The sequence below is a fragment of the Corvus cornix genome, chromosome Z (assembly GCF_000738735.6).
Source record: "Corvus cornix cornix isolate S_Up_H32 chromosome Z, ASM73873v5, whole genome shotgun sequence".
NCBI lineage: Eukaryota > Metazoa > Chordata > Aves > Passeriformes > Corvidae > Corvus > Corvus cornix.
In genome coordinates, this window is record NC_046357.1 from 75,668,240 (window position 1) to 75,684,940 (window position 16,701).

Genomic DNA, 16,701 nt, shown 5'->3' on the forward strand with positions numbered 1-16,701 from the left:
CGATGTTATTCCTCTGCAGACTTCTTGGACTGTAAGCAACTGCAGCACTCATGGAAATCTTGCTATTAAGGATGCAGTTGATTTCTGCTCCTCAGAACTATTCTGGCAGCTAGATTCTATTTTTAAAACATTTCCTCCCTCTGTCTAGTTCGATGTTGCCATCTGGAGAAGAAATCTGATATTTACTGTTGTTCTTGGAGTTCCACCTCCTGGAGTCCCGGGAATACTGCAGATCTCAGTTTTCAGTGCATAAAAGACATATTTCCAGCACTGACAGCTGAAGGAAAAGTAGGAAACCACTGTGAATCTGCAAGAAGCAAATTGAAACAAGTCCCTGTATTACTAGAGTCTTTTCAGACTGCCAATCACACATTTTTCAAACTTGTCTCATGGCTTTTCAGCCATGGGCAGTCACTTATGACTCCTTCTAAAAATCTCTGCCAAAGGGGAGAAGGAGGAAAATGTGCTTTGGAGCCCAGGCTTGCATGCTGCCAGTAAGCTGGAGAAATACAAAGTGAGTTGGATGGTCAGGACTGCATCTTGGACCGGGCCTTGCTGAGGGTGTGGTAGTGGTAACTCAGCCCAGGGATTCTTCACCTTAGTACAACGTAAGCTGTGCTACTTCTTTGGGGTTGCCTGGCCAGTGCTGCAGATAGTGCTTCATAGGGAGTCTGTGTTTCCCGACACAGGCATGCCAGAGCTCAGAGCTCAGAGCTCAGCATGGGATGGAGTTGAGCAGGACTTGCAGGTAGCACAGGAAGTGGACAGAGTGTGTGGGTGGTGACTGGACAAAGCGTTCTGCTGGAGTTGACCCAAGTTGACTGTGACTGTCATCATCAGGCCATCTACTTATCTTCTGTGTTCTCCTGTATACAGACCATGAACTAGACAGGTTCCCAGGTGGCACAGTAGAAGTGATGCAGGCAAAAATGTGACCATTATCCTGTGTCCTGCCTTTAAATTATGGGTGAAGTTGTTAACGGGTTAAAGGTTGTCTGCAATGCAAGACTGTTCAGTGTGTTTTCCAGCAAATTGTAACGTCTCAAGAAGTCTTCATGGCTTCACCATACTGGTACCTACATCTATTCAAGGGATAAAATGAGACACTGTGCTTTAGGTCACATCATTGAGATGACTACTTATTTTTCCTCTTCTCTCTCCTCTTTGAAAGGTATTCAGGAATCTCCAGTACCAAATGGCCATTCTCTCCCAAGCAGAGATTTTCTTCGGAAACAGATGCGAGGAGACCTTTTCACCCAGCAGCAGCTAGAAGTGTTGGATCGTGTCTTTGAGAGGCAACATTATTCTGACATTTTCACAACAACTGAGCCGATCAAACCAGAGCAGGTACTATTGCAAATATTTAATGTTTTCCTGATCCGCTTCCCACTGGCAGAGATCTGTTTGGTGGACATCACCAAAGGCTTTTCAGAGTTTCAGTAGACAAATATGGAGAATGAGGTGTCTTGTCAAGCTTCAGCCAAGTTCATGTTAGTCATTAAAGCCTATTAAAAAATCAAGGAAAACACTCATTGTGCAAACATTAGCCAAGTGTTTGGGTATGAAATTACACCTGATCTGGACCAGTTGCATCAAATGAGTATTTAAAAAGTACCACAGCTTCTGATGTTTTTATTAGATCAAAAGGAGGCAGTGCAGGTAATAAAGAGAGCACTTTCAAAACCCAATGCCTACTTTTGGTTCACAATGAGCATGATTGTAGATACAAATCAAATTTTGTATCCAGAAATGTCTTATTGGACATGTAACATGTGGCCATTTGCTGAGAGAAACACCTGATTAGTATGTGAAGGTAAATTAATTGCACCTATGAATCTACAGTGCGTTTGAGGAGGACTTGGCACTAATATTTTGGAAAAATTCCATTTTTTGCAGGCACAGTATAGAAGCACATGAAAAAAATGATGAGCTATGTCTCTCTGTGTTCTTCTTCTTGGGTGGCAGTATTTAATTTAGCTGCTGAGAAGGAGGTAGAAATTAATATATTGCTGTCAGCACTGATATTGGTCTAGCTTGCTACTTAATGATGTATTCAGCCATTAATCTTCCATGTCCTTAATATCAGGCATGCTTTTTAGCAAGGTGGATGGACTCCTAACACTGATTCCCCTTGGAGGAATTTATACATTTGAGGGCCATTGGAGATTCTCTCATGGCAGCCTACTATCATTGTGGCTTCAGTTAAGGAATGTGCATACTTTGTAAAATTACTTACTTATGCTGAAAATCCTATGGTACAGTAGGAATTCCTCATGCCTTTAAGCTAATCTCTTGTTTGCTACTTCGTTTATAGAGGCATTTGCTTTACACCATCTTCTACTGTTTTTGTGTTTTCCCTGATTTGTATGTGCTGAGAAAATCTGCAGATCTGTACTCGAGGTGGAAAGAGATGGGAAGTCACACCATCAGTGTCTCTGGAAGGTGAAGTGGCCTTCACATACCACTAGATGGTGGTTATCCCATCCAAACACGGGTGATGCTGGAGAGGGCAGGCACTGCGCTCAAGGCCACGGGAAGCCTTTTCAGCATTGGTCACCTAGGAGTTGTGTCTTGTTAGATCTGTCCCTGCAAAAGCTTTACAGGCCAAAATAGTCACTACAAAGGGACCAGTGATGGGAGGGGACTTTTTATTTGGTTTTGTGCTCTGGATCCTCTTAGTCATGGTCAGCTGTAGCTCATGGGAGACAGTCCAGCAGTGAGTGAACGTCTATCCAGACATAAATTTTTACTGGTTTTATAGAAAGAATGGGAGATTTGAATTTGGGTATTGCTCAAGTGTTATCCCAATTATCAAGTATGGGATATTTTGCTCTTGACGGAGCAAGGATCTCCCAGGGCCACATAAGGAGTTGTGACTAGAATGGCTCTGAGCAGCCAGATTATTACAACTGGGGATATGCTGCTATTAATTTGATGAAGAGGATACTCCTTGCATGCTCTGGGAAGTCACATGCTGAGAAATGTGGCATTATGAGGTTCGAAAGGTATTTTACAGAACCATGTTGCCTGGCATTTTTACATGTAATTACAAAAGAAACTTGTAGCTGTTTGTTTTCATATAGCTTGAAGCATGGTCTTTACTTTTGGAAGGACCATGGTTAAGGGCTTGCAGCTGTTTGGGGTCGGCTTCTGCTTTTTGATGGTATGTGAAGGGTAACTTTCAACATGACCAGATGTGATCCGTATGACTTGTGGTTCACAAAGACGCTGTATGAACCCCAGCCCTTGTAGAAACAGTCTTGTCTCACCTCCTTGGTGAGTCAAGCAAAGCTGTCATGATGCTTAACCAAAGTGGAGAAGCTGTCTGCATCAATTAGTAAGGCCAAAGAAATCAATGAGGAATCAAATATTGAGGATATTAATGACATGCCTTGGAAAACCAGAGTTGTCACTGTAGTAAAGCAAGATCTGCCTGTGACATTTGGCTGCCCAAAGTGCTGCTGGACCCCAAAGTGGTGCCTTAAGAGCTAAGTCAGTAGTGGATGTATGGAGCTTTAAGCTCTTTCTGTAGAGGACAATATGGGAAAGATACTCCTCCCCATAGAGACAGGATGTGGGAAGAAGAGTGGTATGAGCTGCTGACCCACTGTTTACCCATTTTATTAGAAATTTGATCCAGTAGCAGCCACCTGGAACATCATTAATTTTGCTTCAGCACAAAAACTTCTTGATGTCCTAGTACTATTTACCTGAGGAGGGCTCCAGGTATTTTATTGCAATAATTGTTACTCTATAGGCATTTTTCTATAGATCCTTTTTCCTTCCTGTTTTGTGGCCCCTCTCTAAGTCTTCCTCCTCACTTGTGTGCTGGGGGCAGACCCTTGGCAACGGTGAGGGGGAAAGAAGTCCCTTCTGCACAGCACAATATTTGCAGCCTCATCATGCTTCATTCCCAGATGCTGTCCAAAGTCCTTCTGATGCATTTTCTGCACAAAATTTGTCCTTACCTTTATGTGCCCATTGCCCTTCATGTAGGTAGAGGGACTGATGGTCTGTGTGGGAGTGATTGCTCCTGTGTTACCCTTTGCTTTGCGTACTTCAATCCATTTCTTTCAGTTTCCCACCTTTATGTTTCCCTCAGTTAACCTGTATAAAATGGAGGCTCTTGAGTGATTTATCACCTTACAACATGGGTAGAGCATGATACTAATTGTGTGTTCAATTCCTTACTTAAAGAGTTGGAGTCAGTGATCCTTGTGGGTCCCTTCCAACTCAGAATATTCAGTGAATCTGCAAATCTATGCTGTGCTGTTGACAAGAATCACTAACTTTCACATCTGCTGTAAATGGTGGCATCTATGGAGAGACTGATGAGGAAGAGATACTTGTATTTGGGGAAGGGATCATACTGTGTTGAGAGAGAAGGCAACCACTGGACAGTGACAGGGAAATAAAGCATCAGACAGGCATTTGAGAGAAACAGTGATGATTGAGTGTGCTGGATGACACAGGGATCCCACTGTGTCCTCTTACCATTAAAGACTGTCAGATGTTGTGCATCAAGGGGAAGAAGTAAGGCATCAGCTGTTACCTGCCTCATTTTGCAGGCTAATGTGCAGTGGTGCAGCTGGGCATGTGTACATGTGTGCTCCACAGCATGGATGTGCTTCCTGCATGTATGGAGCATGAAAAACATCCAATGGCAGAGGAAGTCCAGCAGCTGGGAGCTCGGGGCTGAGGGTCATCTGTGCAAATAGCATTGAGTCCTTTCATGTCTATATGTTGTAGGGAGGAACCATGACATAAAGCCAGTACTCCAGAAGCTCTCTGGCCCACCTCCCCCTGACAGAGCCCTGCTATTCTGTTAAGAGAATTCATAAGAATAATATGTAGTGGCCTTACATAATTCACAATTCTCTCATGTTTATGCCCTTTTGTGCTTATTTTCTGCAAACAGCCCATGATTGATTTTCACTGGCTGCAAATGTTCATGGAAAACTGATTTCACTTATTTCTGGGCACAGGTATGGAAATGCACATAAGTGTATGTTTGCAATGTCAGTGTTGCATTGCCATTCTGTACATGGCTGCTGTGTACCAGCTCTGTGTGTCTCTTCCATCAGCAAGGACAATGCCTGCAACTTGAATACCATGTAATTCTCAGACCTTGGGAAAGGAAAGCCTTCAGAGCAGCTTCCATTCTCTCTGTGCTCTGTGTGTATGTGGAAGGGTCCTGCTGCTACCCCGTGTGTTGGCTCTGCAGTGAAGGCCCCCTGCCCACAGGGAAGGCTGTTGATGTTGCCAACACCCCAGATTCCCTTGGAAGAAACCAAACTGACACAAGGAGTGGCTTTTACCTGCCTGCCTGCCCTGGAGTTGTTGTGCACCTATACTTGTGGCAGACCAACATACTTCAGCCTGGCCTCTGCCGCAGGCAACCCCCATTGTTCATGGTCACTGCAGTGACAATGCTGAATTTATCCAGAACTCGCACTCATCCTGTGCAGAGAGCTGCAACACTGAGGGGCATAATTTTCCAGTGCCTGTTGTCCATTAAGACCTGGAGGAGCTGGAAGCACTGGCTGTACTCAGCAAATCCCTCTGTGTGGCTGTGAGGGTGATTGTCCTCCAATGGCTTACTGTGATTCCAGCCAGAAGGATGGAGGAGGTCTCCCCAGCATCTTTGGGAAGTTGTCCCAGACTGGCCAAGCCTGTGCTGCCTGTTGTGTGAACTATTGACTCAAACACATTCCCCAGTCAAAGCACTGACAAAGACAGATGTTCCTGTAGACCAAGACCCAGGCAAGTCAAGGAGACCTGGAGACTTCAGGTATGTGAGGCTGGACAACTGCAGGAAAGCCCCATTGAAGCAGGCAGGGGGCAAGCCTTGGTGCTTGTGGATGCTGTGAGAGTGGGATTAATGCATCTACAGCTGAAAAATGCAGGGTGATTGGCTCAATGGGAGAGACAGTGTGTTAATTTTCCCAGAATAAAGAAAAGAATTACCCATGCTGGATTTCTGTCCACAACAGAAATGGATTCTCTTGTACTTTCAGCTTCACACATGGGTCCAATCGAATACTCATTGAAGCCAAGAGGAATATTTCTATTGACTTCAATAAACTTTAGATCAGGGCCATAATGAGGCATAACATGATGTGACCAGATTCAACACTATGTAGGTCACCAGCTTAGAAGAGAACTGCTTGCTGCTAATAGTAAATAATACCCAGGTCCTTGCTGGTGCTTTCCCATTGCTTTTTGCTAGAAGTAAACAGAATATCTGTTCTCAGATTGATTTCTGGATAAAATATAGATAATCTGGGCTCATACAGAAACCAGTAACCTGGCAAACATGTAGTAACACAGGTATTCATGACATGGATTGCAAGTAAATGTGGATCTGGAGATAAGCACAGGGAGATGGAATTTGGGTAACTAATGGAATTTGGATAGCCAAGGAATCCCCAGAAAGTTACTTATGATTTGGAAAAAGTGGAAGAATTGCATGAAGTTGAAATCTGATTCAGAGAGAGTTCCACCAAAGAAATTATCTGAATTGACCAAGAGAGGGGCATAAACTTCTTTTGAAAATTGTCAAGTTTTGCTTTCTGCCTAAGTATGCTCCAGCTTTGAAAGAGGAATCTTGGGGTTTGTTTGCTAGGAGCAGCTCGAATGCAACTTCTGAGAGGAGTGAGATAGACAATCCCTCTTTACAGTACTGGAGTTTGATCTTCAGGAATAACAGAAAATTCTAGTAAAGCCAGAAAGTACAACCCATTTGTGTTTTAAGTGGACTCACTCCCCAAGTGCATTACTGGAGAAGCAGAAGGAAGGAATCAATCTGCCAAAAGGTGTTTCTGCCTGTGGCAAGGGGGCTGAAACAAGATGATGTTTAAGATCGCTCCCAACCCAAACCTTGTAATGAATGATTCTATGAACTGCAGGACCATATGCTGGGTCCTGGTCCCTAGAGAGCGAGAAATACGTTTTTTCTTGGGAAACCTTTGGGTAGACAGAGGCTGTTGAGCATCTGAAAATACCCTGACACTTATAATAAGAAATACAGAGCTAGTATTTGTGTCTTCCCAAAATTTCATGTTGTCCAGAAACAGTGAAAATGATGGAGCTAAATTATGGTTAGTTTGAATAACCAAATCTTTTCTCAATCTGCCACTTGCAGAAATTATTTGAGCATTTGTCTTGGTTTGAAAGACAGATGTCTGCCAAGGAAGGTAGGAGTCTCCCTTGAAATGGAAGAAAAAAAATTGCAACCCCCTTCCCTCTGAATTATTATAATTTTGAAATTAAGGGGCTTTTAGGCAAAGATATAAGGAATAGGAATAACAGTTCTTTACTAATATGTATCTATATGTGTATAACAAGTCAAACAAACAACAATAACTATGGCAGTAACAGCAAACAATCACAAACCCAGTGCCAGCCTTCTCGGCTGTCGGGCCCTTTCCCCTCGGGTGCAGTTCCACTCGCAGCCGGCAGGGGCGCTGGCGGCTCCCGGCGAGCAGGGCAGGTGCGATGGTTCCCCCGCGGCTGCAGGGGGCGCTCTGGAGCGAGATCGGGGAGCATGCGGCACTGGGGGCCTGGGATCCCGGGAAGGGATGGAAAAAAGCCTTCACAAACCCCTGGGCAGCCGATCCCCATGTCCGGCCGGACCCTTGGGAACGGCAGGCTGGAACGGCAGGGACGAGCACAAATCCCAGGCGGCAAACGAGATGTATTAAAACTCTGGAGCTGTGGTGGGAACCCCTCGAGGTCTGGGCAGGCAGGGTGAGCAGAGCTACAGAGTAGCGAAGGCTCAAAGCAACGGCGGGGGCAGGGTGGCCACAGCCCGGCTCCCAGTGGGGCAGGGGAAGGCAGCCTTGGGAATCCCAGGATTTCTCTGGAAGGCAGCCGAAAAAGCAGAAGTCCCCAGTGATGATGAATTCCTTCCAGCCTCTCTCTCCGTCCAAATGCCAGGAACTAACAGCTCACAAACCCAGGTGAAAGAGAGTAGCCAGATGGACCCCTCCGCCTGTGGCCAGGTATTTTGTTTTTCTTAAGCACCTAGTAATTTGTCCCCCTGGCAATATGTATGGAGAAAATTCTTTAAGAGAAAAAGAAAACAGAAGGAGAACTCCTGAAACCCCAACAGCATTCCATGGCATGCTCTTAATGGCTGCATTATAGGGTGTGTAAATGAAAAGCAAATTAAAAAGGAAAAGGAAACAATAGTCTGTAGCTCAATAAATGTACACAAATACTGAAATTGAGAAAAAATAAAGACAAAGGAACAGGCGAGGCGGAACCTAGCATTGCTCTGGCAGCTCTGCAGGAGTCCAGGCAGTGGTGGGTAGGAAGACATGGCGCTGCAGGGTCAGCACCCTGAACCATGGTGAAGTGCACCCCCAGTTCTGCCAGAGTGGCAGGGGACTGAGGTGGTGATAAGGGGTCGTGGGAAGCATGATGATTTTGTTGGCTGTGTTACCCCCATGCCTTCCCTCATCGGCAGCTGGGTGGGTTGCCCTGGCTGCTGGTGCCAATGCTGGTGCCAGGTTGGGCCAGGGGCTGCCAGCAAGCGCTACCTGCTCATCCCTGATCTGCTGACCCTGTAATCCTCTGTACCTGCAGAAAAGAGAAGGAGAGGGTGGGTGCTTGCAGTGCAGAGAGGAGCAGGGAGCAAGGGCAGTTCTCTGGTTTTTACTGCTGAAATCTCCCCTGTTCCAGGCTGTAGCCTTACTGGTGGGATGGAAAAAAAAAACCCAACTCTAAAATCCAGCCTAGGAGAGCACATCAGGAGACAAAAAAATCTTCCCATATTTACTCTCAGTAGACTATCAAACAACACCAGGCTATTAATTTGGCTTTTGAGTCTTCACTAAAGCCCATAAAAGTGCACAGTTGTCAAATGGAGTTCATTTTAATTTCCTTTCAATCACAGTAAATTATTCAGGTGATAAATCAGCTGGGGCAGCCTCCTGGCTGTAATAGAAACTCTAATTCCTGGCTAATTATCCAGCCCATTGCTGCCAGCAGATCAATACCCCTGCTGAATGGAAAGGGCGTGGGGTCCTGGCGGGCAGGATGGTGGAGGGACAGCAGCTGGGAGCACAGGCACCCATGACCCCTGTCCTGTGCGGGGGCTGTAGGGGAAAAAGCTGTGCTCCTGCTGGTCGGCAGGATGTGGCACTGGCCCCTTGCTGCAGTCGTTTTCCTGACTGCTGGGCTTTGCTGCTTGTCCCCACAGTAGGCCATGTCAGGCGGTTGAGTGGTGGGAATGAGCTGCTCCCACCCTGGGTAGTGCATGTGTGTGATGTGGGGGTGGACCCACACCTACTGCAGCCCTCTCTGCCAGCCAGTTGTTAAAATGGAAAGAGATGGAGAGAGTATCCTTTAAAGATTGCTCAGAAGGAAATCTCAGGCTGGCAATATTTTTACTTGTCCGGTAGAACCTTTCAATAATAGTAGAAACTAAACAAACAGATAAACAAAAGATGAGAGGACTAGTGCTCAGCTGTAACATGGAGCATTTTACTGGTACACTGCAGCAGTTTCTGGGAGATGACAGTAGCACTTACCCCCATCTCTTACATGAGGTGTTTTTTCTGGAGCTGCTCCATGCACAAAGCACTTTGAGCCTTAAGGCTATGCTGTCAACTGCTGTCTCCAGTTCAGCATCATCAGGTTATTCTGCAAAAGTATCTGATAAAACTCCACTGTCTGTCTCAGATGCTCTCATGCAACACTTGTGCTGCTGTAGAGGCTGATGCCTCCTCAGGATAGACTCTCTTCTCTGAGCCCTATGTCCTTTCTTTGCACTGCTGGGGATGCAGAGGGAAGAACCACCTTCTCCTTTGGCTCTGCTCTGGTTTAGATTGAAAAAGGAGAAAGAAACTTGCCATAGTGTTTCTTCCTGCTAAAAATCAACTTTTTTCTTTTAGAATAGCAGCAGAAAACACAGCTCCTTTGTCCAGTATCTCCTCTTTGCGTTCCCACTCCTTTGCCCTTCCTTATGAGCATTTTTTTGTGCATGAGCTTCTGAAGACAGCACAGAATTCTGTGCATATGCCACCTTGTTGTGACATGTCGTGTTGGGTGGTGACAGTCACAGCAGACTGTTGTATGACACCTGGTATTCTGTGTGACAGTGGGGCTGTGGAGGCAAAGAGTTTCCTGGGGAAGGAGCATGACAGGAGCCATGTATCCAGCAAATGTCTTCCTGCATCAGCATCATCCTTGTGAATAGCAGCCCTGCAGCCTTCAGGGGCCGCTGAGGATATCTGAGGGGGCTGGTACTGAAATGGCTGGTCTTTGAGTAAGCAAGAGTGGTGGGAAGAAGGGCAGGTGGGATAATCCAGGGGTTGCCCACTCTCCTGTCTGGCACAGATATGGGGATACCCTGCACCCCCAGCTCAGTGCCCCTACCCAGAGGTCCCTCCCTGTAGAAGCAGCTGGTGACCAGCTTTTCCACTTTGTCTAGAAGTAATGCGCAGCCTGGGGTCAGGATTTCTCCTGCAGACTTTTCCAGAAGGTGACAGGGAGCATTTCCTGGGGTCTGCAACACCTTGGGAGCATGACCATGATGAAGAGAAGCTGCTGGTAGAGGAGAGAGATGGGGTTTCACTGCACACACCCTGCTGTGATGGCAGTCAGTGCAATGAGACCAAGCAGGGGAAGAGTAATAGCACACACATTCCAGGCATTTCAGGCATTTCATACTTGGTTAGGGAAGCCTCAGTGACGGCTGGAGCTGATGCAAATGATGCTTCTCTCCTCGTCGGAGCATTGGCTTTGCTGGACTACATTCCAACTCATATGACTCTCTGTGGGGGGCTACCTTTGGCTCCAGGGTTGCCAAGTGTGAGTCCTTTTCCTACACATGGAAGCCCTTGTCACCTCCTCCTCCCCTCTGACCCATCAGAGAGGAGGAAGCCCAAAACACCAAGGTAGACAGCTCCTTAGAGAATTGCATTATATTTCTGTTTTTAAACATCCCTTTTTCTTCCTCCTGACTGCTCTCAAATATGACTATATGTAAAAATACAAATTCACAAGATAAAGAAAAGGCCAACCTTGCTGTGGCTTGTGCTCCCACATCTCTGTCCTTGTCTCTTTTCTCTTTGCTCTGCATAAAATGTGGAGATGTCTTCTCCCCCGGCAGGCTCCCCACATTGTGCACAGGCTCATGCGAAGGAAATGTTGGTGACATGTGGCACAGTCAGCAGCTGGCAAAGGCAGACCAGCTCTCCTGTGCTCTGGAAGCTCCTCAGGGACTGAGATGCTACTGAGGAGGAGTGTGGTGTGCTTTTTCCCTGAGAGCCTGGTGTCTTGGTTTGACAGACATGTAACCTGCCAAGGAAGGTGGGACCCTCCCTTGGAATGGAAAAAATATGACCCCCTTCCCTCTGAATTATTATAACTTCGAAATTAAGGGGCTTTCAGGCAAAGATATGGGAAAAGGAATTACAGTTCTTCACTAGTATTTATATGTAAAACAAGGCAAGCAAACAACACTGGCAGCAACAACAAACAGAACCAGGAACCCAGTGCCAGCCTCTCTCGGCCGCAGGCACTTTCCTCTCTGGTGCAGTTACGGACACAGCCGCCAGGGGCGCTGGTGGCTCCTGGCCGGGCAGGGCTGGTGCGGTGATTCCCCCGCGGCTGCAGGGGGTGCTGTGGCGCAAGCTTGTTCACATCTTCCTCACGTGGTAATGGCGAATGGGATGGATGGCAAAAATGGGCTGCAGCAGGAACCTCGGAGCAGCAGCTGGAACAGCAGGGATGAGCAGATTCTGGAGTAGCAAATGAAATGTATCAGAAACTCTGCAGCTGTAGCAGGAGCCACGGGGTGTCCCAGCAGGCAGGGAGTGCAGGGCTACAGTGTAGTGAAAATCCTGGAGCAGTGGCAGAGAAGTGGTGGGGCTGGGCAGTGGTAGCCCAGCTCCTGAACATGGCCAGGAGAGGCTCCCTTGGAGGGGGAAGGAGCTCGGGGATCCCAGGGTTTCTCCTGAGGCACCCGAGAAGATGGTGAAGAGTCCTTTTCTAGTGAGGTAGGGTGTTGATAAGCTCCCAGTGCAACAGATGCTCTTACGAGCAGAGCTTCACTCATGGTAGGGGAAGGCAGCAGGAGAAAGAACCCCGTGGTGGTGCGAACTCTCCCCCCAGTGATCACAGCCTGTCTCCCCTCCGATGTCCAGAGCGAGAGGAGCTAAACCCAGCCCCCCACCCCCTGGCCGAAATCTCGAGGTATCTCTGCCCTTCCAAAGACAAAAACTCCCAGGTAAGAAAGTAGCCGGCTGCACCCTTCCCCCACATTCGCCGTTTCTTTTGCCTCTTAAGTACTGGTCGTTATTGTCTCTTAGCAACTGATGGGACAAAATTCCATGAGTGAAAGAAACAAAAGGAAAAAATCCTAAACCTGAACACCCGGGGAAAATGTTTGGAAATTGCAGCCATAGCACGATTCCTGTTGGGTAATGCTGGAAGGGGATGTTTTTCCAGCTACCAAATTTCATCTCAGCACCTTCCACCAGGTTTACACCCAGAGCTTAGTGACTAGATAGAACACAACATATTGCAAAGGCAGCAGGTGGTCTCCACCAGAAGATTTTCTATGGCTTCTAAGTGTGATAGAGAGATAGGAAATCTAAGAAAAGCTTTCCCCACTTGTTATCTTGATGGAAGTGTTCACATTTCTTTCAAATTTGGGAACTGGCATTGAGTAATTGCATCTCTTCGTTTATTGTGTGTTTCGCAATAAATAATTTCTTTTTTTTTTTTAGTTTAGAGAGATAAACCAGGTCTTTCACCAATATCAGACAATGTTGTGTAACAGCACTAGTTGACCAGTTATATCAAAACTGACCAATCTCCTTTGGTCTGTGTTAGCCCCACAAGAGAAGGAAGGACAAATCTGTGAGTAAACACACTTGCCTGTTGATTTAACTAGTGCCTGGCCCACTCACATTATATTCGAGATGAAGGGCTTGCACCAGCATTTGAAGAATGGAACAAGACTTCTCTACTTAGTCCCCAGTAAATGTCTGGGTCCCACAGACTGTGACAAGTTTCAAATACATTTTCCAGTCTTAGTTTGGAAATCACTGCTGTTTTACACTCATTCTGTGGGCTTTCTCTAAATCTATCCATCACCTTATAATTAACAAAGATAGGAGTATGCTCCCTTGAAGAACTTGATGTGCTATAACATCTCAGAAGGAGCCAAACTCTTCATGGCGGTACACAGTGGGAACACAACAGACAGAGGCATGAACTGACACAAGAGAGGCTTTTCAGGGTCCAAAGTTGTGCAATCTCTATCTGTGGTGATTTTCAAGACCCAGCTAGACAAACCCTGGACCTGCCTGACCTGGCTCCATAGCTGGCCATGCTTTGAGGGACCTCTGAAACTTCCTTCCAACCCAGGTCATATCACTACCTTGCTGCTCAGCCACTTTATTTATTCCAGTTGTTATGATGTGTTTAAGGAAAACCTTTGTGTGGTTACAATGAAAAGTGTGGTTGGAGTGGAAGAGTAGCACTGGTTCATCCAGTGTAGAGGATAGATGGAGAGTTGTTTGGCATGAAGTGCAAAGGAGTTTGAGAAATTGGCTTGGTGCAGAGGCTGGGTTTTCAGAGGAATGCCATAGTTTTGTGTTGCCCTTTTTTTTAAGGATGGCATTGAACAAAACAACCTACACCAGTGTCCGAATGATGACAAAATGCAATTGTGGAGCTAAGCCACTTCCAAACAAAGGGGACCGATTTAAAATTCTTCTCTGCTCATATGAATAGTGACTGCTTAAAATTTGTTTGCAGCAGAATTTTCCAAAATAATAATAAAAAGATAATCTGAAAGGAAGGAACTCCTGCACTAAGAGAGTAGATTAACATGTAGGGGGATGATTTCAGCTCTGCTCCTTTCACCCTGAAAATGGAATGAAATAAGGGCAACATTGGAGAGACAAGGGTTTCTCCTGCAAAACGCCCTTCAGGCTCAGGGCTGACCTCAAGTCTGAATCCGTACAGATAAGTCATGAACAGAGGGCTGAGGGAGAGCAAGGTCCTGGAGGTGGTGAGTGTTTTCCTGGAATAGGAGCTATGGAGTGAAGCCAGGCGTAAGAACTGCACTTGTCAGATACTTTGTTAGGCTTGGAGTATTTCACTTGTTACTAGGACCTCTCTAAATAATTGAAACACAGGATTAAGTAATGGATTAAATTATGTTACACAAGAAATTGTCATCAGATTATGTACCTGATAAATGATTTTCAGGCACTGTCAAACTGTGAGGCTCAGTACCAGTGGGAGATTTTATTGATGGCACAGCCCCGTCTGTGTTTTTGTTCAAATGGTTCTTCTCTGGTTCTTGTGACTGGAGAGGACATTTTGAAAATATATCCCAAATACCTCTCTGGCATAAGAACTGGAGACGCTTTTGGTGTGGAAGAGGTGCTCAGGTAATTCTGGTGGTGGGTTCCCTTCTGGTTGCCTGATGCTGTTTGCTTGTGGTGATGCTCCATTGCATGTGTGGTGCCCAGGTGTCTTCTGCAGTTCTATCAGCAAAATAGTGAGTATTACAACACCAGTGTGCCTGGCTGAACTTGTCTTCCCAATAGAAAATGTTTTGATAAAAACTGAAATGTTTCACTGAAACCTGTCATCTTTGATGATTTTTCTGTGTAGAGGGTCTGTCAAGCCTGTCATGATAGCAGGGAGGTACAGGGCCTCCAGCAGCAACAGTCTGTGGGTATCATCAGACAGAGTCTCTTTCCTTGGAACCAGCACCCTATAGGTACCTTGACTTGTCAGCCTGTCTCAGTTTTGCTTAGATTTTTATACCAATATGCAGACAATTTCTGGTGTTTGTAGGTATATTTCTGAAGGTGAGGAGCTCATTTCCCTGCCCCATGGGCAGGTAGGAGAATGTTTGTTCCTGAGGGGAGTGCTGTCCTGCCTCAGTCTCCAACATCTTGTCCTGGAGCCTTCACACTCTGTACCTGTTGCTGGTCAGATTTGGTTGTCAGTGGGCTTCAGGTAATTAGCAAAGGGGGAAAACAGCTCAAGATTTACCCCACAAGATGAATGCGGTTCTGAGCCTATTGATCCTTACTGAATGTCACATCAAACTCTGCATCACTCCCTTGATGTTCTCTTGCCCAGGGCCTCCATCTACATGAGGCAGGCCTGCAGCATGCATGAAGGGCAAGGGGCATCTCCGCCACTCCACATTCCCAGCACCCATCCTGGCACTTCTTGTTTTCAGGACAAAACACTCTGGTTAAAATATCTAAGCCAGTCACTTTGCCTGCTGTCAGTGCACAGGCTTTCTCCAGTTCCTGCTGCCTCTTTAATTCCGTGCCTCCAAGGACATGTAATCAGAAAGTGCTGCATAAAGTTTCTGAAAAACAACATTTGTACTTACAGAATCACAGAATTGTTAAGGTTGGAAAAGACCTTTAGGATCAAATCCGACCATCAGCTCAGCACCACTACCATATTCATCATTAAACCATGTCCTCAACCATATCCACATGTTTTCTTAACATTTCCAGGGATGGTGACTCCACCACTTCCCCAGGCAGCCTGTTCTAGTGATTTACAAACCTTTCTGTAATACATTTTTTCCCTAATATCCTACCTTTTCCTATATTTCCTACCTCCCCTAGCATAGAACCGTACAGTCATTTAGATTGGAAAAGACCATTAAAATTTCTGGCTTTTCCATAAACATGCAGTAATGAAAACTGGCCTGAAATATTGTGGCCCGTACCATTCTAGTTCAGGTACAGGTGAAGAAATGAAAGAAAAACTTTGGAAAATTATGGGGGTTTTGTTTAATGTGTTTTTTCTTAGTTTGTTTTTGCCTTTTTTTTTTTTTTTTTAAATAAGATCAGTTCCATATTGGGGATTTGATCGGGAATTCAGCATTGTAGAGAAAGTTTCCACCCCAAAAATGGAAGGCAGAAGGCTCCTGACCCCCACAGGACCACCAGGCTTCGAGGGGCACCAACAGGAAAAGCAAAAGTCTTTTGGAAAATGAAGAATGTGTGTTACTTGGTGTTTGGCTTTGAAATACAGGAGTTTGTGGGTTGACATGGATTTGTTCAGCTTGGACTTTGCAACATGCCACAGAACAGCAAACTCTGCAGCTTTCTCCTGGTTTTCCGCTGCGTAAAGGTTTGGTGCCCTTGTAGGTTCAGTGACTGCAGGGGCTTTGGCTACCCATGAGGTTTGGACCCTTGTAATCTGCCATGGCACACCACCTTGAGACCAGTTTATTGTACACAATGCATAATATGATACAAAACATGCTATACCAGGATTCTCAGATGGCATTTGTGAAACACCTTTGGGTAGTTCATGTGAAAGCATTACAGAAATACAGACTGTTCTTGAAAATTTGCACAAGACTTTCCAAGTGTCAGAAGCCATCGGCGGGATGGATTGAAGATCTGGCAATATTGGTGCCAACCTCATACATTCTCAGTGTGCATTTATATTTCTGATTTGTATTTCTCCACAAGGAAATACTTGGCCATGCTGAGGGTTGTGCTTTCTTCTCTGCACACTCATGCTTGGTGCTTCAGTGGAAGCAGAGGAGCCACCGTGATGGAGGATTGTACCTTTTCCCTCCTCCTCTGGGTGAAATTGTTCGTGTTGAGAGGGAAAGTGTCCAGTTCCTGTCCTGAGAAACAGCTCATTTTAACAATATCTTGTAGCAATTAGAGGCATAAAAGCCTA

General features: G+C 45.8%; 1 protein-coding gene across 1 annotated transcript in view; it reads left to right on the forward strand.

Moving 5' to 3' along the window:
* PAX5 (paired box 5) overlaps positions 1–16,701 on the forward strand; it is a 151,992-nt gene that overhangs the window by 63,653 nt on the left and 71,638 nt on the right. Inside the window, exon 8 of the mRNA XM_039567595.1 lies at positions 1,172–1,347. Within this exon, the coding sequence (XP_039423529.1) occupies positions 1,172–1,347 (176 nt within the window). The remainder of the gene's footprint in view (positions 1–1,171; positions 1,348–16,701) is intronic.